Source organism: Chelmon rostratus, chromosome 15 (genome assembly GCF_017976325.1).
Source record: "Chelmon rostratus isolate fCheRos1 chromosome 15, fCheRos1.pri, whole genome shotgun sequence".
NCBI lineage: Eukaryota > Metazoa > Chordata > Actinopteri > Chaetodontiformes > Chaetodontidae > Chelmon > Chelmon rostratus.
Genome location: NC_055672.1, coordinates 12,378,149 through 12,403,168, shown reverse-complemented (window position 1 = coordinate 12,403,168; position 25,020 = coordinate 12,378,149). Strand labels below are relative to the sequence as shown.

The 25,020-nt window shown below is 41.9% G+C and overlaps 3 protein-coding genes across 3 annotated transcripts in view; 1 reads left to right on the top strand and 2 right to left on the bottom strand.

Annotated features, from left to right (window-relative positions):
* Positions 1-1,557: 1,557 nt before the first annotated feature.
* LOC121618904 (doublecortin domain-containing protein 2) lies at positions 1,558-16,074 on the bottom strand. Its single transcript, XM_041954544.1, has 12 exons — positions 15,791-16,074; positions 15,166-15,214; positions 14,781-14,857; positions 14,483-14,614; positions 13,685-13,860; positions 13,534-13,583; positions 9,806-9,938; positions 7,867-7,967; positions 7,190-7,318; positions 4,285-4,354; positions 2,149-2,200; positions 1,558-1,615 (listed from the first exon to the last, which is right to left on the bottom strand). Exons 1-11 carry the CDS (start codon positions 16,072-16,074, stop codon positions 2,187-2,189), a joined length of 1,215 nt encoding a protein of 404 aa, XP_041810478.1. The 3' UTR covers positions 1,558-1,615; positions 2,149-2,186.
* Positions 16,075-18,862: 2,788 nt separating this feature from the next.
* colec11 (collectin sub-family member 11) lies at positions 18,863-20,703 on the bottom strand. Its single transcript, XM_041954406.1, has 6 exons — positions 20,571-20,703; positions 20,399-20,470; positions 19,828-19,899; positions 19,679-19,732; positions 19,454-19,549; positions 18,863-19,254 (listed from the first exon to the last, which is right to left on the bottom strand). The coding sequence occupies exons 1-6, from the start codon at positions 20,701-20,703 to the stop codon at positions 18,863-18,865; spliced, it is 819 nt and encodes a 272-aa protein (XP_041810340.1).
* Positions 20,704-23,284: 2,581 nt separating this feature from the next.
* myo6b (myosin VIb) overlaps positions 23,285-25,020 on the top strand; it is a 38,864-nt gene continuing 37,128 nt past the window's right edge. Inside the window, exon 1 of the mRNA XM_041953397.1 lies at positions 23,285-23,379. The gene's annotated coding sequence lies outside the window, so the exon portion shown is untranslated. The remainder of the gene's footprint in view (positions 23,380-25,020) is intronic.

Sequence of the window (25,020 nt, the reverse complement as noted above, 5' to 3'; positions counted from 1 at the left end):
GGAAGAATACATCTTGTGCGCCAGTTCTATATTTGAAGCAACATGCAGAGAAGCCTGTTTTATTCATTTGCAAATTTCTTTCCGACACAAAACCGAGGTCAAGCCTTAAACTTTTCTGCATACTAAGTGCACTTGAACTGAATACATAACTATGGAAGAATATTTTTGTGTGGGCGCCTCAGTTATAGTACATGCTGGAGAGGAAGAGAAGCGATAGTACTGCAGTTATACAAGCAGCTGTGTCTAGTGGCTTTGGCAGTACTTGAGGGAGATCTGGTTTATTATTCCTTGTTTAGTTGGCCTCTCTGGACTTTTTCCTTGAAGTGCTTCATATGAAGTATAAAGTAAATCACCACTACGCTGTGTTTAATATGAGGTGCTTTGGTTTGCTTGAGTACATACCATCACAAGCTCCTCTTTCTCCGTTTCCCTCCGTCATGTCACACGGAAATATTAAAGCTGTGCCCCGAGGTCAACGGCAACAGCCCTCATTCTACTCATCACTGTGCCCTTGTGTTCTTCATAGCCACCACAATGAGAGGCAGTGATTCATTCTTTTGATCCACTCCAATATCATTAAGTTATTAGTTGATTTCAGTGGATTTAATCAGCATAGTAATTCCTCTCCATGGGAAGATAAGTCTCTCTCAAGAGCAGTTACGCCGTCCACTACGCCTGCTGATTAGACACAAGCCCCCAAAATAATTCATCAGAAAACTGCAAAAAATAATTTATCAAAAGTGCTTCTCACAAAGCCCGCTCAGGACCTTTGCTTCTTAATAATTAAACTCCGCAATTAGGCATCTTACCATGCACTCAGTGTGGGGCTCCATGTAATATTCATAACCATACATAATTATGCAATATATTCACTGAAATAAGAGGCCATATATTCACGGTGGGGCTGTCAAGAGGCAAGACATTTTTATTTGGTTTCTAACACTGTTTCATCTTATACATGAGCAGCTGGCTTCTGGAGACAGAAGAGAACGAGGACGTCTGGTCCTCAGCAGTCTGACACTGTATTCTATGGTTCTGGCTCTTAGAGGAAAGGGAGAAGGAGAAAGAGAGAGGGAGGGAGGGAAGTGGGAGAGAGAGATAAGCACTGAGTGGTGATGCTCTCACCATGGGAACTGCTAATATCAAAGCATATCTGCTGGACACAACAAAGGCGTACCTCCGTGGTGTCACAAGTTGACCACAGTCAACACAAGATGCAGAAAGAAAGAAGAGGCATTAAATTAAAATGGAGACGGGGTGCTGTCTTGGGATGTATTGTATGATAAATTATACATAATGCTCAATCCAGCATGGTACAGAGCTATAGAAAAAAAATAGTCCCGAAGCCCTTGATGGTGCCTGAAGCAAATAAGCAACAGCAGCGGTCTACAGTGGACACACTGTGGACAAGGTTGGCTTTCATCTTGAGACGCAGTTCAAAGCTACGGGCTACGCACAGAACAAACTGGCAATCAAAGCTAATGTGTAACTGGGCAGTGGCGCACTTCACAGAGCCTGTCGTCTCAAGTGCAGGGGAGATCACACGCAGGCGCCTCTCTCACATCACAACGGCTGATTTTCCACACGCGGTCTTTGGAACTTATTATTTTTCACCCTGTAAATGTAAAAAAAAAGAAAAAAAGAAAAAAGGGGCAACTTATTGGTGTTGGGAGCGGCTGCCTTTTGAAGGCCTTTCATGACATGTATATGATGAATGAGAAGAAAAGCATACATTCTCCTCCAACTTTACTGTAGTTAACAAAGGCTCTCATTCTCCCCTCAGCTGAAGCCATCCCCAAGGATATCATTTGCACTTTGCTTGAATAAAAAATCAAATACACATTCTGTATCATAAGATGTATTGTAGTGGACTAACAGCCATGGAACATGATTACATTACTGTCGTAAATATCATGATGCTCTTTGTGGAGGGATTTCATGAGCATTTATTATCCACAAGCGTCTGTAATGCTCACAAGTTGTTATAATTTGTTACAATAACATGGAACATGCTGTATCCCCAAATGGTTGACGAAGCATGCTGTGCGCTATAAGAAGCTGTACCACACTCTACATTATGTTTAATGTATTTCAGATTATAAGTTTAATCAACGAGACATTTAATGGTGTTATTTGTATTGTACACACCTTGTGAATGGATGTCTTGCAGGTCAAAGCAGTGATTGTTAATTAACTGATTCTGTAAAAAAAAAAAAAACAACACATGATAAAAACAACCGTTAATATATAAACATTCAAGAGTCAACCCTCATCTCAAGATTTCTTACATCTTGCAGTAAACAGAGCCAGTGTGTTTTTCTGTCCCCGTCACATGCAGTACTGCCAAACAATGACCTTTTAGGATACGACACAATTTTACTGTCCGTATAATACAGATGTGATTAACATAAATAAGACTTAAAGTCAAATAGGCGTAAAGGTCGTCACTCAGGAGTAGTCTCAGGTCCGTGGGGTGATTTACAACAACTTAATTTGACTGTGCGGAGTAATTTATCTGTGACAGAGCAAGCCATGCAACTCTCCGCATGTCGTGCGCACATACAGGCGACAATATGCCATGACTGCACACATCTCATATCTACCCAATCAGTCAAGATGCTTTACAACTTCTGTCAGAGGCCCTAACAGTTCTCATAAATTACAAGCCCATTGTACATGGTGCCAATAACTTTTGAAGGAGAATCTCGGCTAAACTGAACCCAGTAGTATCTCTTGCTTTCATATGTGGAAGTCAAGATGGAATACCGCTGGTAAAGTATATGAAGGAGGCATGGCAGGTACTTTGATGGTAGATTTGCTTTTAGAAAAAGGCCTCCTATTTTCCCACTGCTGATCCTTCCAAGGATAAAAACTGGCCCAGTTATTGACATTTTGATGCAAAGCAGGTGGCAGGCGGGTTTGATTCTGTTAGAGATCACTTGCATTTCCTTTCACATCCCACTTCCCTCCACTATGGCTCCGAGTCTCCTGTTAAGTTTTGCATCTGTGTCATCTGCAGATCCACTGTGACAGCTAGGGAATGTGAGGCATGAATGATGTAGAACCATTCATAAACAGCAACAACAATATAATGTGATAGGGACAGAAAAATGAGTATGTGGGTCTGGAGTCTGCAAGCAATAATGTGCTGTGATTTATTTCAAACGCCCCCTGCAGTGTCCATTGATATTCTGCAGGGAAATCATAGCCAGTGCTGGAGTGTACAAGGCTGCATCTCGACCTCTAGTACCATCAATATGAGGATAATTGAAAGAGAATACATGTATATACGTACAAATCAACAAATCATGCACATGAGCATGAGAAAAACATTTGCTGTGAACTGCTGTCTGTTAAGATTCTCTCTGTGCATCAGTACATATACATTTCTGTGTAATTGTGGACTTTCATGTTAGCATGGATGACATGAGAGGGAGCCTGCTGTTAGCGCAGGATGCCGTGATTTTCCTGATGTCACACTGACAGAGCGCACCTCAGATTGAAGGGCAGACGGTGATAACCACGTGCAGAGATTCACACCCCGTTCCCATTTAACCACCTTTGGAATTTTCACAAGGAACAATTGAAGATGCTGGGAAACCACGGAATGGGCCGCACTGCCAAAGACTATGTTTTGTTGGCAATTAGAATGAAATTGCTTGAGCCAGCTGAAAGGCACATTTCCCCAACAAGGAGGAATGTCAAGTTCCCATCACTGCTTTGGGTTGTGTTTTAACACTATGTCACCCCAACCCCCCCCAATAATCAAATGTATATAGCATTTATTTTGTGTTTTTTCAGATGTGTTCTCCTCTAGATCAATCAAATCAAAGTCAGACCATGGAATTCTACTTAGAATAAAAAGTCATGGAGAAAAAAAAAGGATTTTTGTAGGAACAAGGTACACATCCCTCTCATTCTGTCTGAGTGGTTCCAAATTAGAAACGACATGGGAAATATAAAGAGCGGTGAATAATCCCAGGCTCTCAGCATGGCACACCTTGATGTGCAGGTGCCTTTAAAGCTAGAATAAGTCATCTGAGATTGGGGAGGTAAAAAAACCCACTCAACCAGATGGTCTCCATAAAGCATGGCGTAAAGCTCTCCCAGATGTTGAGAGGTGGTTGCGGATCCGGTGACATGCAATGTGAGGGAGGAACTGGTAATGCAGAGTGTATTAGTGGTCTCTTTATGGGTGCATTAGGTGCTGTGGAGGGGAACGCGGGGGCCGCCGCCGCTGCTGCGAGTGAGCTACTACCGGGCTTTATGCTTTGATGAACCTACCCTTGAAAAACCGGGACATCCGTGACCGCATTCTGCGAAGCCTGGAAGACACCTCCCTCTCTTTAGCCTCCTGGAAAACATAAATCAGTTTCTCATATCATCATCTAGTCATATTCAATGCATATGCAGCTCTAATCGGTAAATCTGTCAGCTTTCTCCCCTTTTAGTGATATATCAGATTCGGAATACTCTCCCACATATGCAGTAAATCTCTGACAAAGCCTATGTTTCTTAAAATTCAAAGACGGGGTCTCGCCGAAGCACAGTTCACTTGACAACAGATACAGGGAGTGGAGTAGCAGTTCAGTTTAGGATGTCTCTGTACTGAAAGCTTCAGTGCATTCCAAAGTGTCATCTCTCTACATACCACTAAACAGCAGCCCAGACAGGAAGCCAGAATAAATTTCCCCAGTTCATTGTCCCCGCTGAGGACTAGCAGAACATCTCCGTCTGATTAATGGCTGTACACTGTCTAATGAACAGTAATTGAATGGTATAATGCAGTGGGTCCTTAAAAGCCCAGAGGAGTCGTCTTCCTCTGCCTCGCTCTGGAAATGCAAGGCGGTGACATTGTCTAGAGTTGATTATAGTTGACCTTGCATGGGGAGAATAAGGCCTTTGAAATGGCTAACCCAAGCTTCGGGGAATAGGAGCAAGGAAAAACAACTGGAAAGACAAATGAAATGGACTTGCATTGGAAAAGGAAAGAGATGGATCAATGCGGCGGTCAATAATGGTTCGATTTTTTATCACAAAATTCTTACGAAGAGGAAGACAATTGATCAAACATCCCTAGTCGTATTGGCATTTCTAACAATATTAATTAAGAAAAAATGCTTAGCTGACTGGTTGATAAATCAGCCAATATTGTTAAATCAAAACAAATGATAGTTGTAAACACAATACCACACCAGTGAGTACAAACCTACCCTTGTCCACGTTTCCTCAAAGTGTATGACATCTACAACACAGACAGCGCCCCCCCCCCCCAAATAAAATCAATCAACTCCTTAACAGAGTGCACTCTAAAGGAAAACCCAACCTTCAGAAAGCCCAACAAAAGTCAGTCAAGTGATTATAAGAAAAGCTTTGATAAATGTGCATCAGGCCCGAGCCCGCCATCCTCTGCTCTCTGCCACTGAGATAGCCTGCCTTCACTCCCAGCGGACATCTCCACTTGGCAGAGATGCTGAATCTCGTTATTCTTTATTTGGCCTGGACCACACAGGTCAATATCCCACGCACACAACTCCCTCACCGGTGCACTGTCTCTAAATGTATTCACTATTTAAATTCAATGCAATAAATCATTTAAAGCTTCGGCTGAAAATGTAATCATGTAATTGAATTTGGTCATCAATATCTACTATATACGTGCACATATACAGAGTACTCGGGGCATTTCATGAGCACATGTGAGCACAGGAGTGGGAGGAAATCTGTCCCAACTCAGCTCAAAGTATGAGTCATAGCAGTGCAGTTATCCCTCATTATTATTCACAGCCCTCTAAATGATGAGGTTGCCGACATCAAGACAGCGACAGCCTGTTCGGCCTCAAAGGGAAAAGAGGAGAGTATGCATGAATGATGACTTTAAGTTAGGAGTCTCACCTGCATTATTATCTCTGGTCTGATGACAACTTTTAGAAATGGAACCGGAATGCTCGATAAAACATGAATAAACATAACACAAAATTGCTGTGAAGCAAAATGTTGGCAAATTCTGGCACAAACTGAATTCAGCAACCTCAGTCCTGCTTCGTCTCCTCGTGTCAGTCTTCATTAGCTGACAAATCAAAAACTGCTCGGCGAGATGGTTATTGCAAAAAGTAGCTGAGTCTGTACCAGGGATTATTATTATTATTTTCCATTATCTAATGGTCTTTCACTGCAATCCATAGCCAATCTGAATCAGCAACATTCACGTATGACTCAAAGCGATAAGTAATGAATTAAGCTATTGATGAGGTCTTTAGCCAGGGTCATAACTGGTCCCCAGAAGTCAATAATTACCCCGATAAGAATATCTTTATTGCAAAAGTGCATACGCCAGCAAAATCATCACCACACCAAAACATTCCCCTATGGTGTAATTGCCACTGCTTGAAATTATAGTTTTCATTAAAACAAAATGTTCAAGGTTATTGATTGCTTAAATAAGGCTCAATATCTTCTCATTTCAAAGCCAAATGAAATTGCTTGGAATAGTAATATCACCCAACTATTGTGTGCATTCATCACAGTTACACTGCTTCATATTGCCGTCCCTCGAGGATTATTAGAGCAAAATAAGTGTATTTAAATGAGTGTAATTTCGAACCACAGATCCATGCAGAAACATCTGTACACACATCTCAGCCCCATTTCATCACTGTGAACATATACAATAACCGGAGCAAAGGACAGACATCAAAAACACCCACATACAGCAATGGGGCCCAACTCTAATCACAAATACACACTTGGGTGTATTGTCTAAGCTTGGTGTTGTGATACATACAGTATCTGTGGCTACAGCTAAGCTCTATAAACTACACAGAGTTGTAAATGGGGCTCAGGTGTTTGTAATCCCGTGTCTCCAGTACAAGCACTGTGCCCTGAACCTTTCACTGACTCTCCTTGCCCTGAAGAAAGGCTGCGCCGGTAAATACACAGTACACAATACAGAGAGAACCATGGAGACAGAAAAACAAGGTTACACACACATTAGATAAAAAATACAGTTGCGAGCAGGTCTACGTGATGTTCGTGCAATTATAGAAATGGTGATTACCATAATTGCTGGTTAGACCATTTTTATGTGACCTAATCCAAAAGCAAATGAAAAAACTGGACATAATAATAAAGTAAAAATGAACTAAACGTGAAATAGTAACTACACGAAACTCATAATAAGGGTACTTACATCCTTCCTGGAACCTGCAGACAAAGACCTCTGCAGACACAAGCCGTCTGAATCATGGAGGGAGGCCTTGCAGGGACTCGCACAACAACTCCCATCCTCATACTCCTCGTCAACTATCTTGGCCTCAACCTGCAGGGAGGGAGAAAACAAGATCCCCCTTGGCTTACACTGCACTGTACTGCTGTATTGATTTTGCTGAATATTTATATATTTATGTAACTTGTTCTACTGAGCATTCATGAGCCTTATTCTGAGCAGAAAGATGTTATGCTGTACTAGAGGTATATTCTCTATTCTTTCTGAAGTTGAAGCACACAGAAAGGTAAAGCTTAATGGGTTGGGGGGGGGGCAGCTCTTCAAGCTGTAGACACATTTCCCATCTAAACCAGACAGTTTGTATCTGTGGTTTTTCTGATCTTCATAAGCTTTTGTATTTGTTTGTCTTCACTGACAACAAGTTCTAAAATTATAAAAACTATGAGAGGAGTGGCATATATTTAAGTTAATGGGATCACCTGCCCAGGTGGCATGTTTATCTTTGGTGATGTTCATAATAGTGTTTTTAGACTGGAATCAATTCTTACTTCCCGTCAGATAAACAGGACGAAGCTCAAGTTCAAAGACTGCATGCTAAAGATCTCATCAGGTGCAGTGCTGTATGAGGGTCATGCTTTTACCTGATCAATTGGCAGGTCCACCTTCAGCTGGCGGTCCTCCTGCACCTCCGCTGCTCCTGCCATCTCACTTCTTTTGTTTTGTGCATTGAACACGCTGCCCTCTGAGAAAAGTGATTAATCACAATTACCTCATCTGCTGGCAGTCACCATCTCATTCTTCTGCACACTCATTCTCCCTCTCGCTCTAGACCCCTCCATCCCTCGCTGCCCTCCTGTCCGCTCCCTTTGCTTTTCCTGTTCAACCTCACAAGAGATCAATGTTGCTGTCAAGTCATTTATTTATTTAGAGTGGTCCCAGAGACGAAGGGGCCAGAGAAAGCCACAGCTGCCCTGCCACAAATATGGCCAGCCAGCGTGAACTTTCAGTCCAGGGTTGGTTCCTGACAGTGACAGGTTGCTCTTGATGCATGCGGGGAATAGCTTATACAGCAATGTCACATTCTTTTTCCTTGTAAACAAACTCCTTGTTGTCTGTGGCTGCTGATCCGATATGGGGTGGAATGTGAATAATTGAACACAATATTGAGCTATAATCTACTTCAATAGCCTTAAGTAATTTCATTTACATAATAAATATCAAGGCATGGTAGATTAATTAGTAATAACACAAACAATGTATGAACAATGTATCGAAAAATGTATGTGTTTAATAGGTTTAGCTCAAAGAGGCAATTATGCAGGTACAAAACAGGTACACCTTCATTATGTTTTTCAGTCAAGCTTTTGCTTTTGGATGTCTTTCTAGTCACACTCCAGTAAAATGATGGAAGGAATCTGGTGCCAAAAGCTCTGATCATGTACCAGATGATGCTTGTGAACACTACTCAGAGCTATTTCCTGTATGAAGGGTTCTAAGAGGCGATTTAGTTGCAAATAGGACTCATGAATTTCATCTTTTCAACTCTGGGGCCTTTAGTAATGTGTTCTGTGGGAGGAAACCGTACTATAGGTATGATCAAGTGTCCAAAATGTGGCCGGGTAACTGCAATCTGGCCTAGCTACAACTAACAGCACCATCATTAAGCCCAACAGGATGAAGTCACTTCTGTCTAATCATGTCAGCTATCTCGGTTGCAACACATGAAAGGATGGCAGGTTTCAAACTGTGACAATTAGCCCATCTATGCTACCATATCAAGTGAGCATAAGTCTTTCAAGTTGAGTATTAATGTGCACAGATGGTAAAACAAACAACCGAGAAACGACAACTACTGAATAACTGAATCGGGGAAGCAAGCACACAATAACTGTGTATAAATGACAGACAGAGTATCACTTTTGAACAGCACAACTGCTGCTACGCTCAAACCCATCAATCGAAAGGACTAATTTGTCACTTTTATGATCTTCTGTCAGCACTATTTGTGATTAATAACTTATTACCATTTTTATACCCACATAAGGAGAAAATTGGAGCATTTTGTTTTCCCCCCACATAGTTAACAAGGCTTTCTGGATACATATTCAACAAAATGGCCTGATTGAATTCATCTATGATTTAAGCCCCCTTGACGGTGTTTGAAGTCTTGTTCTGTTTAATATTCACAGAAAAGACTGGTGCTGCTTTCAAAGATCAGGGAGCCGTGTTCTGTTTGGACTCAAAAGAACAGGTTGAGAATCCAAAGAAGGCTTCTTCACCTGCAAATCAAATGTTAGGATTTCTCTAAACACACTAAAACCAAGTCTCTTTCACACACACACACACAGAGAGGGACTGTACAATGCACGCGCATACAGTTGCGTGTCCAATGTAGCCCCACACATATACTGTAACTGAACACATGCATAAACATATAAATATGTCTTCAAACGCCAGCAGGTTTCTTCATATTGTCATGGTGAGAACGGAGGTGTTGGAAGGAAAAAAACACTTTGAGGACAGGGAGGGCTGGAAAGAGAGACGGGGAGAGAGATATTTCTATAGAATTGCTCTGCTTACCCCCCGTCGAGAAGAGAACTGGGTTTCTGGACACCTGCCTCTGTTGTTTGGTTCTCTCCAGCTCGGCTGCGTGTTTTTTCATCTGGCCCCTGGCTGTGTGCTCAAGGTCCTCTCCAAAGCTGGTACGAGCAAACTACACGAAGAGACAAAAAGGAGAAGGGAGAACAGGGGCACAGATTAAGGCATATTTCCTCAGATTTCTCTGTGATTCATCATCGACTTTTTTCTGTTGTTTTGTAAAGCGGAAGGAGAAAAAAAGACAAAACACATCAGGGCAAAACTTCTCTCTTTTAAACGTTTTTTTCTCTCTTTTTACATTTTCCATTGACCTCAATTTTTCATGAGCTGATATGCTTTGTAGCTCCCCCGTGACTCCTACTGTATTGAATTCATCTGGTTCCAATACATCCCGTGCACAACCTATCAATCACTGGGGAGCGTGGCAAACTAATCATTTATTGATGAAATGGGGCAGCCATGAATTTCTAACTGCATTTGTCTTATTTATCAAGCCAGATCAAACAATGAAAACCCAAACAAGCTTAAAGGGAAAGGGAGGGAGTCGCAGGGAATAACTTATTCTTCAGCAGTAGACAGCAGAAGGTTATTGATGGAGGGGGGGGGGGGGGGGGCGGACTTGGGACGTAGTTGCATGGTGGGAGAGTGAAGGAGCGCGAGAGGAAGAGAGAAAAAGAGAGAGAGCAGTGGGGAGAGTTCAGAGTGATGTTCAGACAGCAGGGTACACATCTGAATTAATGCTTCCACAAAAGGCAATTTTCTCCTTGCAGGCTCCTCATCCCCTCTGTAGGTAGCAAGGTGAGGTATGTCTCCCTTACAGAGAATGAGAGACACAGACACGCAGAGAGGGAGAGAGCAGACTTAATGTTTCTTTTCAGCTACAGTGCTCTTTACTGCAGCTGCCTGGCTGGATCCCTGGGCTGGCTCGGGGGATAGTGTAGTGATCTCAGGCTTCCACCAGAATACACTTCTGGCAATGGTGTTTGCAAGCTCACTAACATGGGCTCCGGGGAATAGCGGCGTTGTTTCTTTACTTGTTTGCTTTCTTTAATGCAGAGGCAAAGTCTGTTGGTATTCTTTTGAATTTCTACAGCCGTTGGTGGGCTGAGGGAGAAAAATAAAACAACAAAAGAGGAGTGAAGTTTTGCCTGGCATGTTCAGCGAGGGGGAGTTGAAACAGAGTTCACACTCTAGCGCTGTAGTGTCCACATAACCACATGAGATCAAAGACAGAGGAGCACTGGCACTGTCGCAGCGGTAAGCTGTTAATTCAGTTTTGTAACCTCGATTCGTCTGTGAGTGATGTGTGACAACTTTGCGATAAAGTTCAGAGTCAAAATACATCTGGGCAATCAAAAATTGAACAGCTTGTTTTCCGTGTTTACAGCCTGGTGGTGAGATGCAAATACATTTTATTTAAATCAACAAAGTTAAATCAAGTCTCCACTTGGGGAGGGGAAAGCAGAGGACGAGGGGCGCCTCAGAGCCGGGAGAGTACAGTACAAGCAGCGGCACAACTGGAAACACAGGCAGTGGAAAAGCTGAGGTCATCTCGCCTCTCGTTCTGCATTACATATCTACAGTACTGTGTCCTGTGGGAGCAGACAACTGTGTGTATCAGGAGGCCCCAGAGAGAAAGACCAAGAGAGAGAGAGAATGTGCTGGAGTTAGTGTGAAGGGGGCTCAGGGGGGCCGAGCGGCAACTAATCTGTGGCCCTCTCAAGTGGCAGAGAACAGGAGTCAGCAAGAGGACACTGCGATATGATAGCCAAAGGGAAAACGGGGCTCCCAACCAATTGGACCAACCAGCCTCCAGCCATACTGGCTGTGGTATCAGCAGGAGCCACTCCCAGGGCCGGGTCCTCGGTGAGCAGACATGCTGGCAGCAGTGAGGGGGTATAGTTTTCCACAGGGCATTGCTACTTCCTCTCACCAATGAGATCATCCAGAAACAGCAGAGAAACGGGGAGCAGCAGCGAGTCATCGCTGATGTCAGGGAGAGCAGCTATTAAAAGGTTTAGTCAGCCTTTCTGGGCTGTTTGTGTGAAGTACATGTGAAGCACAATTGCACTGCTCATTATTACTACTATGATATGAAAGTACTGTAAATTGATGCACATCATTATTCTTTTTTTTCTCTTTGTCTCTTTACGTTCCTCTCCCCCCTATTAATCTTCTCTTTATGCCATGTCTACCTCAAAAGTTTCTCCCTCATCGTGTCTCAAACACCTAACTCAGCATATACGCTTGCGTCCAATGGGAGCACAGTGTGCTGAAAAGCTTCAACATTACACTCTGCAGAGCTGTCAAGTTTAGACTTGAGTGGTTGCTCCAGACCAGATGTCCCATTCAGCGGCGCAGAAACGCTCCGCCGCCGGTGCACGTAGGACAGGACTGACACCGTTTCACATACAGCGAGGTTGCGAGAGCAAGGTTACATTTTACACAGCCTGAGTGGGCATGTTTAAAGGATCTTTTTACGGGCATTTCAAACCAGACTGCTGTTGTTTTGTGAGGTCAAACCGAAATTAATGACGGACATGACCCTATAAATGTATGTGTAATCACTAAGCTAAACAGCTGACAGATCATGACAGAGTGGGCAATTTTCTGTCACATGTATATTTCCCCTCTGAAAGGTCCTTATTAACCGGTCAAATCATGTTTACAAATTCATGAGGATCAGACGTGGAGGCAAAGGGAGTAAAATGCGGCAGCATCATGTCCATTAAATGACTAATACTACAATGAGCTGGTGGATGCAAAACACAGCCATAGCTCTGTCTCTGTCTCCACCTCATGGTACTGTGTGAAATGGCAAAGGCTGTGGTCTTAGCAGTGTTCATTCGGATTTTCCCACCTCGAGACTGAGCCTCAAGCAAAGTTTGATAACAGTGTGTGGTTTACATACTGTATATTCTTTTACGCTTGGGTAGTTTTTCACAAAATGAAGAAATCTCACAAATACGCCACAGCATACAAACTGATTCTATTATATTACTAATAGATACTCATTATATTTTTGAATATAATGGTAGTCATCCAAAGATATAGATAACATAAGGCATGGGGCATTTTTCTCCATTTGAAAAAAAAAATGGCATCTGCCACAGTATTGTCATCTTTCATGGTTAGAAAAATCAGATGTCAAACACATCTCTCACAGGGGGCCCCCCCCCCATCTCCACCTCAACCTGCTGACTGGGCATGTTCTCATCTTCGCCGTGTGATTTGGTGTTCATCTCGGGCCCTCAGCAGCGCAATCCTCACATGGATTCAAAGCACTTCACTGTCTACTTAATCACAATACAAATTGTCCCGGTTCTGGTTTGAATAAGAGATTTTTTTTTATGTTTTCAGTCAGTGAATTCCCCCTGGTGCATATGATCTGTCTATGAGGCTCACTGCACTTGATCAAGTGGGCCAGCCCGTCTCTGTGGGGATTACCCATCAAAGTGGAAAGCAAAGGTAACTCGATGCCTCCCGCAGACAGTGATTGATGATAGCTCTGTTTCATAACGAATTGCACCCCCACAACAAGTCTCGCACATGGGAAATGTTAATTGAAATGCTGTGTGTGCAAAGATGTGCTTTTCAACTGTGATGCTACCAAGGTGTTAAAGCAATAAACTAGAGGGAATTTAGCATGTTGTGAGAAAGTAAGTGGCCAGATGGCAAACTGCACCCAACTCCGAAGCAACAGTACTCACCACATCGTTTGCGCGCCTTGTCTTTCTAATAGCAGGCAGGGTGTCATGGCTGCAGGGACCAAAAAGGGAAAACAAAACTGACATTCATATTTTCTCTTCTCTTTCCACATCATATTTGGGATCCAGTGTTTGTTTAAATTATGTAGATAAAAAAAAACCCATGGGTCATACCCTTCCAAAATGTTGTTTTCCCTGACTAAGTCCCTGCAGGGGACGCACCGCTCATACGGGAGAGCTTTAAACCTTTCTGCACCAACTGCGACATAGTGTTGGTTGTTCTCCAGTTCAGCGACACCGCAGACAGGACGTCCATCTAATGTGAAAAGCCTGGGAGCACAAAGAAGTACCACAAATTGGAACCATGTTTTGTGACTGAACTATGCCTTGAAATATCAGTGTTTCGGATATTGAAGAGACATAATCGACGTCCCAAATACTGTTAGAGTGATTAAATTCAATATTTGGCACATTTCTAAGAATCCTTAAAAAACAGTGTTTGCCTGAAGTTTTGAATTAATTCATGCGCACATAGTCTTCAAGTATTTGTACATCATGTTGTGCTAGCTTGTAAATTTATTGTGATTTAGTGTTTACATTTTGTTCTCATTTGATGCAGTTGTCTTGTTTTAATTGCTAATAGTTTTTAACAAAGTTAGGATAGCAAAGTTCACGTCAAGCCTGATGTTGCTTTACATCCACCCAGCTTATTAATTAAACACTGGTATTGGATCAGCACTTTGTACCAGCAGACATACTGGAACTGAAAAAAAGTGGATCGGCGCATCCCTCTTCTGACTGTTTTGATTTAATTGCGAAAAATTCTGAAGGGCATTGTTTGTGTCATGATTCACAGTATAACTGAAAGAAAAAGTACAAAGACATAAAAAACAGTGGTCCATGGTTATGTAAAACTTTTAAGGGTTCATGATGTACTCATGTCAGACATTACCTGTACACTGCACCAGTACGAAGACGCACTTTCTCTGTCACCATGGTTAAAACATTTTCCCAGCTTGTAAGAGTATACTTTGGGATCCGTATTATAGCTGGAGGAACCAGGACCTCTCCATTGGTAAAGACACTATGAAACACAACAAGACCAAAAAGAAAGAGACAAAAAGAGATTATCTTTAGGTTGTTGAAAAGGCAATAGGAAGAAAACATTTCTTTACTAAATAATACAGCAAAGAGCATTCTCCTTTTTACATTCAGCATAACTTTGGATCCAGCTTAAAATAAGCACTCACTTTATTGTGCAAGACCCATCAGAAATTCTCCTCCAGCGAGCAGAAGCTACAATTCTGCTGTGAACAACAGGTCGGATCTGAAAGTTTTCAAAACCAGCGGTCAGACAGTGAACATGGAGCAGTGGTAATTAAGGAATGAGGGATTTTTAGGTGTCTGACACAAACAAATTATCACTGTTTGGCTCTGATTATTGTCATTCAGACAACTGTGCAGGCAACTTTGTTCCACTACCAGGACTTAGGCTTCAGCCACCTGCAACCTCCCACTAGGGAATGCTCTCTATGTGACACAGTACGGTCATACATGCAGCAGAACAGCACCTGAAAATAAAGGCTAGACTTAGATTAATCACTCTCAGTATAACTAATCAAACATTGGTCTTACCGGTTCTTTTTTCTTGCTCTGTGGCTTCTTGGTTGTTATCTCACAATAGCTGGAAGGCATTAAAAAAAAATCATATAAATAACTTAAACCCAGGGTCCAGGTGCCACATGGCAAACCTATACAGTTACTAGTTGTCTATAAAGACAGATGAAAGACATCTCTTGACCTGGTTCTATATATAAAAACTAGTTTTACAGCTTAAGGTTTAGATAAAAAGTGCTTAACTAACTAACTATAAGTATACTGTGCTGAACGGAAGCACATTAAACAGGACCAGCAGACGATAAACCCACATTTAGAGTTTATTTAAGATACTGTATGTTTAAATAGAGGGAATTTAAACCCTGAGGTACTTAAAGGTTAATGGAATTGAGACATAGTTTAAGGACTACGGAGTACCAACCCAGGCAAACACACACCCAACAACAGCAGACCTTACAGAGAAACACAAATACGGAGCTAGCTTAACGTTGGCATGCTAGCCGAAGTTATGGTCAGGTCCGAGGGTGGAGAGCATCCTCTTTAATGTGACCTGACCAGCCACCCTCTCTTTCTCTCTCTCTCTCTCTCTCACACACACACACACACACACACACACACACACACCTTGCAGCATGGTACCTACTCCAGCCTTTTGAACTTCTCATTTCCGGCTGCAACATATACACCTCCATGCTTCAAGTCGTCCAAACGCTGCACTCTGTGGCCCTCTCTGTGAGTGTACAGCCTCCTCACGGCGCCAAACGGAGCCTCAATCCCTCTAGTCAAAGAGGCCAAAAAGTTATCAAAAGTTGCCACTTGCCGCGGATTCACAACTACTTTCCTTCCGGGAAAGAAAGCGTCTCCGTTCCTGTGGACAACTATCGTTTTCGTCGGGGGCGGATCGCCTCTCCCCGCTGCGCCCGGCATGCTGGGTTGCCTAACGGAAGCAGTTGAAACAACAACGGCGCTTGGTGTCAAAAGTAAATGTGTCACTGGTAGCTGAGTTGAGTCTCTGGAGACGTAACTGGAGCTAGCATCTGATACGGAAACCAATTATCTCACAAGAGAGGTGTAGCATCAAGAAACCTATGCACCGTGTGTGCTGCCGTTAACTAGCTTAGTTTGTTCCATTTATGTGTAGCTAACTAAGTGTTTCCAAGGCAACCAGCATTGATCAGTAGTCATATGAGATCTAGACGCAGACATTTTTCACCTGTATTGGAACTATTTCTGTGCATTCAGTGTTGTAGGTTGTGTGGTTTTTACGTATTTATTTATTTATTAAACAGGTGTTTGGGGAGGTTTTGCTTGGTTAGCGGCCCTGACTCCATGTTTCTGTGACCTGTGGACTACCAGACTTCCACTAAATGACCCAGATTCAGCCTTGATGGTCTACATTTTGCATCATGTACAGGAACACGAGGTGAGTTTTGAAAACCTTGTGGCAAGAGATGAAGAAGTGCATTCATTTATTTGTTCATTTGTACAGATTTATTGTATATGCATAGCTTTCACTCCTGTACCACTCCACTTTTCTTTGCACATTCACCAAACGCTAGCAGGCGACTTGTTGACACCATTCCTGCATCACTTCCACAGCAGGAAAGTGATATTTCCATGGTGGAAAAGTAACATCAGACACATTTCTCATTTCCATGCTCTGCAGCCATATCTCTCATTTGCAGGCCATTTTTTCACCACTGAACATCTGCCTGTCTACTGGTAGACAGAGCTGTCCAAATTGTTTACCACAAAGGTAACCAGAGATTGCACCAACAATGGCACCTAATTGGTTTATGCCAGACAAGTCCTGGTCAATTAAATGCATAATTCATCTCAACATTAATTATTCATTTCTTAAGGGACTGGTGCTGTGCTTTATTAGGAGAACTGCATCATGCATATTCAAATTCCTCTTCTTAGAGGGACTCGATAGGATATCATCTCAGCTGGGATGCCCATCCTAAAGAACAATAGCAGCCAGGGCTGTAAGACAACTTCTATTAATCACACAACTAAACCGCAGAGGATTTACAAAGATGAAAATGTCGTATTCACCTAATGTACGTAATGTCTTGTTTTTGTCATTCAGCTAACCTTTTGCTGTCATATTGTTACCAAGTGTAATTATTTTAAACTCCCTTGTGTTTAGACTATACATTATTTTTTAAATAATAATCATGCCACAGCCAACTGTCAGTGTTAATTTAGCTGAACACTATATGCCAGTGTGTTAAGTCCATATCATCAGGTTTAATTCACTGCTTAAGAGAGATTTAAATGTTTTCCCCACAGCAATAATAATTATATAGATAATCCCCAACAATTAATTCCATATAAATAACCCCTAACAAACCTCAGATAGATCTGCTGTGCACCTCTAAAATCTGTGTTGTTGTTTTTTTTTTGTTTGTTTTTTTTTTTCCTTTGGGATGTTTTTCCAGTGTAACTGTAACACATTATGTCACATTATGTAATCACTGTGCTCTGCTGGTTAAGCGTTCCCTGCTGAGTTTTATTGTAAATAAAGTTACGTTTACATTCACTGTTACTCGCACTGTGTGCATCATTGAGGTCTAACAGGTGTGATGAATGTAGTTCCGTTGTCATAAAGCACTTGAAAAGCTGATTTTTTTTTCTTTCTTCTTGCAGAAATGACAGTACATCCAGTACCACATAGTAACAGCTTTGAAAACTGAATAACCAACAGAGGTCTGAGTTCAGTGTTCACCTTTATACCATGGATTTTGTTTTCATTAGCTACAGACTGTGTGGACACCTTTTAATCAGGAGCACGGGCTGTTTTCATTGAATATATTTTACAGTGGGAAAAGCAAAGCTGTAAATAACAAAATTAGTGATGCCTGAATTGTTTGCTGCTTTGATTTCAGGGTCCTGGTGTTTGTTTGTATTGGCTCACTGTCATGGCGTGAATACACTTGAAGAGAGCCAAGCCATTGTTAATGTTATTAACTGTTCTTTTCCCTCAATGGCAAGTCAGAATGTCTCCAGTAGAAAAAAAGGCCAATGGAGCAAACTTCACATCCCAGTTTAAAGAATTATCTTAGCGCAGTACATCTTTCATCCACTGGGTGGAGGCTGTCTTACACTGCTGGATTTGGTTCAGCAGCTGCACTACATCACCTCAGGAGCAGAAAATAACGAAGCAATGAAAACAATGCACAGACTGTCTCTCTTTTTTTAAATTATCAGTGAAAATTTATTTTACAACCGCTGCATAACTTAAAAATGAATGTGAATACTGTATTCCATTCCTCTGATTAAAAGCACCCAACTGGAACCAAAAATGTGCTTTAATTCTGTATTTTATGCACAAACTACAGCCCTCTGCATGTGCTTATTTGTCTAGTTTGTTGATGGCACCGTTGCAAATACTGCTCAGTGGATAGATTTCATAACATAAAAACTCAATACATTGCCGGGCATGCTGTTTGAAACGCTAATGAATCACAGAGTATGAGATTAAGGATGCGCTTAAAATAAGTAGGAATCTCACAAAAGAGAGGAAACTCTGGATGTTTTGTGAGTTAAGAAAATAAATATCGTGTGAGCTTTTGGAAAAGAAAGTAGAAAGTATACTAGTTTTCTCAACTTGCTTATTTACAGATGGAAGATATAGCACAAGCAACACATCTAACTTTTCTTCCATTATATTCCTACATTCTTTAAGCAGTCTCTGTAGTATAGACTGAACTCAGACACCGTCTTTGTCAAATTCACAAACAAAGTACATGGTAGGGTGGCACGCCACATCCGTCCACTCCCCGGAGGCCACCATCTCAGCACAGTCCTCATCATCGTAGGCGTTGTTGGGCTCTCCTTTTCTCCACTTGCTGAAAGTGGTCATGGGAGAGAGATCCACGTAGGTGAAAACGCCCTCGCGGTGCAGGTCGTTCACGCCGATGTAGACTCTGCTCAGGCCTGCTTCGGTTATGTACCCCGCGATGGCCGTGTTGGCTCCCTCATCCTTGGGCATGGCCAGGTGCCCTCCCCTCGTCTGACAGTACACCTCCGCGTCGGAGTAGCGCTTCTCCTCCTTCACCAACAGATAGACCTTACTGTCTGTCTCTTTTATGCCAGCAACAGCTGCGGGGGAGGGCAGTGCTGAAAAATGAGCACTTGTATTTCTATAAATTTCACATTGACGTGCCCAGCATTTGCAGTTCTATGAGGATAACAAGTGGAGGCAGTAGCATGGGATGCAAGAGCTGATAATGATGCAAATTAAATGTCAGTGTTTTCAAAAACAGGCAGGTGGAGTGAATGAAAAACGCTAAGATCATACCATTTTTAATGAATTTCAGCTCAGAGGAGAGCTGGGCCACAAGAATGTCCATTTCTCCAATCATCTTTCTCATTGGTGTGCACTCACATGGAACACCTGATAAGGCAAGAATGTGGGGGATTACCACATAGCTGTCTTAATTAGTTCTCAGATTTCTCCAAATGTGTCTGTCTAATCCTGCAGTAATCTGTTTGACAAACTGAATAACACGGTTTAATATCTCACCTGGATCTCCATTAGGACCCCTTGGACCTGGGTCCCCCATGTCTCCCTTCACCCCTGAGATGCGAAATGCAATTATTCATAAGACATTAAATCTGAATTAATTCCTAAACAGCTACATGTGAAGTACATTTCTGCGTTTTTTTGATCACCTTTCATTCCGCTTGGGCCCACTTTTCCATAACGTCCCGCTATGCCTTTCTGACCTTTAAGCCCAGGTTTACCTGAAAAGGAAAAGATTTTGTCACTATGCAATCTATTTAAAAAGCTATTGTCTCTCTCGTTAGATTAAAATATCTGCACTTTAAAAGACCGCAAATTAAAGTTAATGAAATTTAAATGGTCCAACTGTTTCCATTAAGGTACATTAATTAACATGCTGAGTCTGTTTAATCTCCTTTAAAAAGTACGTGAACACCCTCCACTCCTCATTAAGGTCTTCAGTAAACACTTGTCCACAGCCGTTGATTCTGCAAATCATTTTTCCTCCAACCTCTCATCCAAATGTAAACACGAGGCCATCTCTGGATGGCCTGGCAGTGACGTAACAGCACATTATCAGTCCAAGCAATGTGATCTTTACCCCAGCTCTTCTTTCTTTTTTTTTTTTCGTCTTAGTGGTAGTGTAGAAAAAAATGAGTAAAATGCATAAGCTTTCCCCGTCAGCAAGATATAAAAATATTCTGCAATCATCTCAGTTTGTCACAAGTGCAAAAAAGATACCAATCTCTCCAGGAGGGCCAACTCTTCCAGGTCTCCCCGGCGCTCCTTTTTGTCCTTTCTCTCCTGGTTCTCCTTTTGCAGAAAAAGACAGAGACAGAGAAATAAGACAAAAATGCAAAGACAGTCTGTTTTTTGCTTTCTTTTTATGGAGTGCAGAAGAAAGAATGCATGCCTTTGAGTCCAGGGACCAGGATCTGAACAGTGCAGGACTCCTCTGCCAAGTGCTCTCCATACGATGTCTGCAGTGTCAGTAAACTCAGCACTGACATTAGTATCATGGACATGAACAACTTCTCTCCTTTCATCCTTTACATGGGCTGGGTGGTGGGCTACACTGGAGAAATGAGAGACAATAAAGAAAAATAAAGAGTGAAAATAGAGGAAACAGAAGTAAAGGTTTGTTTCAGCAGCAAAACAGTATAATTCCACAATTGTTATTGTTCATTACACCCAGTTTGTAGGCTTCTGTATTCTTGAGAGAGCACGCCCTGCTGCGATAAATGAACATCCCATTTTGATAAGAATACATGCGGTGTTTGTTTCTCATGTATATACTCAAAAAGAGCTCCGTAATAGGCATGATGTATTTCTGTTCATACATTTTTGGTTGTTGCAAAATCCCACACATACAAAAAACTCAAAGCTGTTTTTTTGAATATTTGATGCCTCACACATGTTTTAAGCCGTAGACACAAGTTTAAGAAAAATGGTTTTAAAGTAATCTGTAAATATCTTTTAGGTGCATTAATGCTTGATAAATGGAAAGATGGAAGCAACAGAATCAGAATCACATTTTCTTAAAACAACGACGCATTCATCTTTTTTTGTTATAAACTTTGCAACATCCATATTAGGATTAAATGTGACCCCTGAGTAAAGACATACTACTGGTTTAACTGTGTAGTGCATTCAAAATCTGGATGGCCTACCTGTGGAGGTATTTCCAGACCGAAGTAGAGAAGTATTGCCAGCTTGCAAAGACTTGCAGGAGCTTTGAACACTGGTGGTCCTACACAAGCATTTCATGTTCCTCCGCAGGCACCACAGAATGTGTGTGATAGGCCTTTCATAAACAGTTCACAGATAAAGTCCAAAGCAGCTGGGGCCCGACAGATAATTGGCTGGGAAAGCAGTGGAGTGATTGACAGCGGAGAGGGCCGATGAATGCACCGACTCAACTGCAAACTCTCTCTGATATATGGAAAAGCAAGTTCATCTGCAAAAACCTTTGAAATAATCTCATGGAAACATTTATAATAACTATCAGCGTTCATATTCACGATATATGATTCATGTTAAGTAAAATATGTATAAAGTCTGAATGGATGCATGCAAATAGTGCACAAGATGAATGATACCATAAACCTAAATATATGAAGGAGAGCACAGATTTTTACTTCACAGAGCTTAACAGTGGAATGTGAGAAGTTGTTCTCTGAGGCTTTATGCAGGGAGGCCATTTTAACATGAGAATAATAATAATAATGATAATGAGTTGCAGTCTGATGTGTGCGTTTCTGGGGACCATGGAGGTACTACCCTGAAGCTGAAATGTACATCTCAAACAGTTTCTGTATTTTTTTAGAATATGCTACAGGAGTTAAGTCTTATCATTTTCATTTTTATTTCTACATAAGTCTGTGTCAAAGAGTCCATCCAAGTTTAAGATTTTACACGCTTTCTGTTGCTATCAGTTCCCAGGGTGTACTGGTTTCTTGTGATCATCAATTCTCAAGTGCATCACCTCTCTTGTCTTTGACTCTTCTCTGCCATAAGCTAGTTAATTGGTTTGGGACTTGGCCTCAGATATACACGTTTATGTCCCCTTTGTTGCCACTAGAGGGGGCCATTGTCCATGCAAGTGTACTGCAGAGGCCCTCCACATAAAACTGCTGGTCTGGATCTTAAAAATACAATTGCTCATCCTTTTTTTTTTTTGCAGTACATCTGTCAGAATTGCTGTGACCAACATAATACATGCCTTTAAATAGACTTAATTCCTGATCATGCTTGTCTTTATTCAAAAAAAAAAAAGGGAATAAAGACACAAAATGCTGGATGGTGAATCATTTTCATTCATACTTGCTGTTTGGAGACCAGGCAGCACTGTGGGATCCTGAAATAAAATATGCCACCATGCGATGTGGTCAAGTGTTGCTTATCTTTGTTGTACATTATTTAGGATTTAGGATGACTTTCAACTTGTGAACAAAAAATGTCATGTTAATGTTTACATGCTGTCATCTAGAGTCAGTAATGAGATATGGTCCAACCAGGAGTATCAGATATCCTAATTAGATTTACAAACCTAATGGTGGCTTTCAATGGTGGATTGGGTGTCTCCTTCAAAAATCCCCCCCCCCCCCAAAAAAAAAGTTTTAGGTTACCTGCCTCTCAAATATTCATGACTCTCAAGGCAACATTTGCTGTCGTTTCAGTGAGTTAGTTAGTTAGTTAACTCCAGCTTTATGATGAAACAAAAATACTGCATATTCAATGACTGAGGAGTGAAATTATTAGTTCAGTTATATATCAACTGTATTTTATAACAAAGTCATACTTATAAAAACTTTGCTGAGCTCACTGTTGCTGTGAGGCAGAAAAAAGTCAAATTTGTAAACATTTCTGTGATAGCAAACACATTTTTTAAAAGACCTTTCCCTGTCCTTATGTTTTCCTCAGCTACACGACGGAGTTGTCTTTCATTTTTAGACTAGGCCAGTTTAAAAAAAAAACTACCTGACACAGAGCCTTACGAGCAGCACCTCAACGCACCTCCACTCGTGTACAGTCGGTGACGTCAGCTGTGATCACCGGAGCGCGAGCGCAGCCTGTCATCCAGAGAGGCTGCTGCTCCGTCCGCCTTCTCCTGCCCCAGGACGAGAGGCCGACCGGCTGCACTGCTGCTCCGACTGCACATCCGCATGAGGGACCCCAGACTCCCCCTGAACGTTCATTTGACTGTGTGAAGGATACGAGTCGTAAGTGTCCGCTCTTTTGACTAACTTTAACACTTTTTAGCGCGTAGCCCGGGTCAGAAACAGCTCGAGCTACTTTGTACTTAACGTTGCTGTCGTCCTCTGTGTGTGCTAACTACTTACAGTTTTATATAATTTGTACCAAGCCTTGCCCGCGTTAGTATAGTGCTGGTGTGCTTCTATTATAGAGATAATAGTTTATTCATAAGGGGCTTAGTGCTGTTAGTCTCTTGCACACAAAGTCATTTAACTATGAGGTTGTCTTGAACTGACTCAAAAAAAATGACAGATATATTCCACCTCTGCTCACCTGCATGACATCACAGCAAGTAACTATTTTGCTACATTCATAGACTCCCTGGTATTTGATAACTGATCATCGTGGTTACATAAGGCTTATTTATTTTTTATGTGACTGTCTAATCTCCTCTGTGTGCTTAATTCTAACATTTCCAACATGTTGCCACCCCTCAGCCACCTCAGCCTCTGAAGCCCCAAATCCAGCTTGTTTTTAGAGATGTGTGACTTGTCTGTACCCTCTTCCTCTCGCCGGCCTGTTGTCGACATCCAGTGTGTTTTCCATGTCCCCTTTTGCCTGGTAGAGAACAGGAAACAAGAGGCAGGAAACGAGGTGTGTGTGTCCTGCTTTAACTCGGAGCCAGCGTCCCTTCATGTGTGTGTATGTTAATGTTTCCTTCTCTCTGTGCTGTATGTGTCTCTGTGCTTCGTGGGACATGTGATTTGCACTGTCTCCCGACTGATCGCTGACTTTTATGTGTTGAACTTGAATCTCACTTGAAGCGTCTCACCTCTCTGCTTGGATTAGGGTCAAACACTAAGAGGATTGAGGGCTGCAGAGTCAAAGTTGCTTCTGAGGGACTGGGTTTGTTTTTTGTTGAGAGGATCCAGTGAGGCCTTTGCTTTGTGGTGTAGATGTTCAGGCTGAAGGCCGTCTCCTTAAGTGATATACCAGATTGTTTGGAGGTTTGCTTTGAAAGTAGCACGAGAGTCCCAAAGCTCTTGGAACATTGTGCAGTGATGTATATTATGAAAACAGATAACTACAATTTTTCTATTATAGCAAGATGTGTGCAGCCTTTTAGGCGTTTGGTGGTCATGTTGAGCACATTTCCTGTGTGGACGTACTGTAATTAAACTTGGACTGAAGTAAGGAACTGTGGGAAAGCTTTGTGGTTATCAGTTATCTCACAAAGACAGTCTTGAGGATCCCCCCCAGCCTTGATCTCGCTCTTTAAGGCTGAAGATAACACACTATGAAAGTAATCTCATCCTCTCTCCCTATGGTGCATTTCTTAAACTCCCGATTGTGTTTGAACGAGATTTGAATGGTGGAGTATGTTGTGTCAGTTTCATAATCACCTCTGCACATTTGCATAATGGCCTCCATGCCTTGTTACGGCCGCAGTGAATAGCTGCAGAATGTGTAGAATGTGCTTTGCATCCTATCAGTCTGAAGAAAACCAAGGTTCAAGAAGCTTCTGCTTCAGTATCTTATTGAATTAAGTGAATTGTGGGCTCTTTGTGCTAGTTTAGGCCTTGAGGTTGTGTCCTTTGATGTGTGAAATCATCCTCTTGGGGGGTCAAAGTCACCTGTTCTACGCAAGCGTTATTGTTGAAATAATA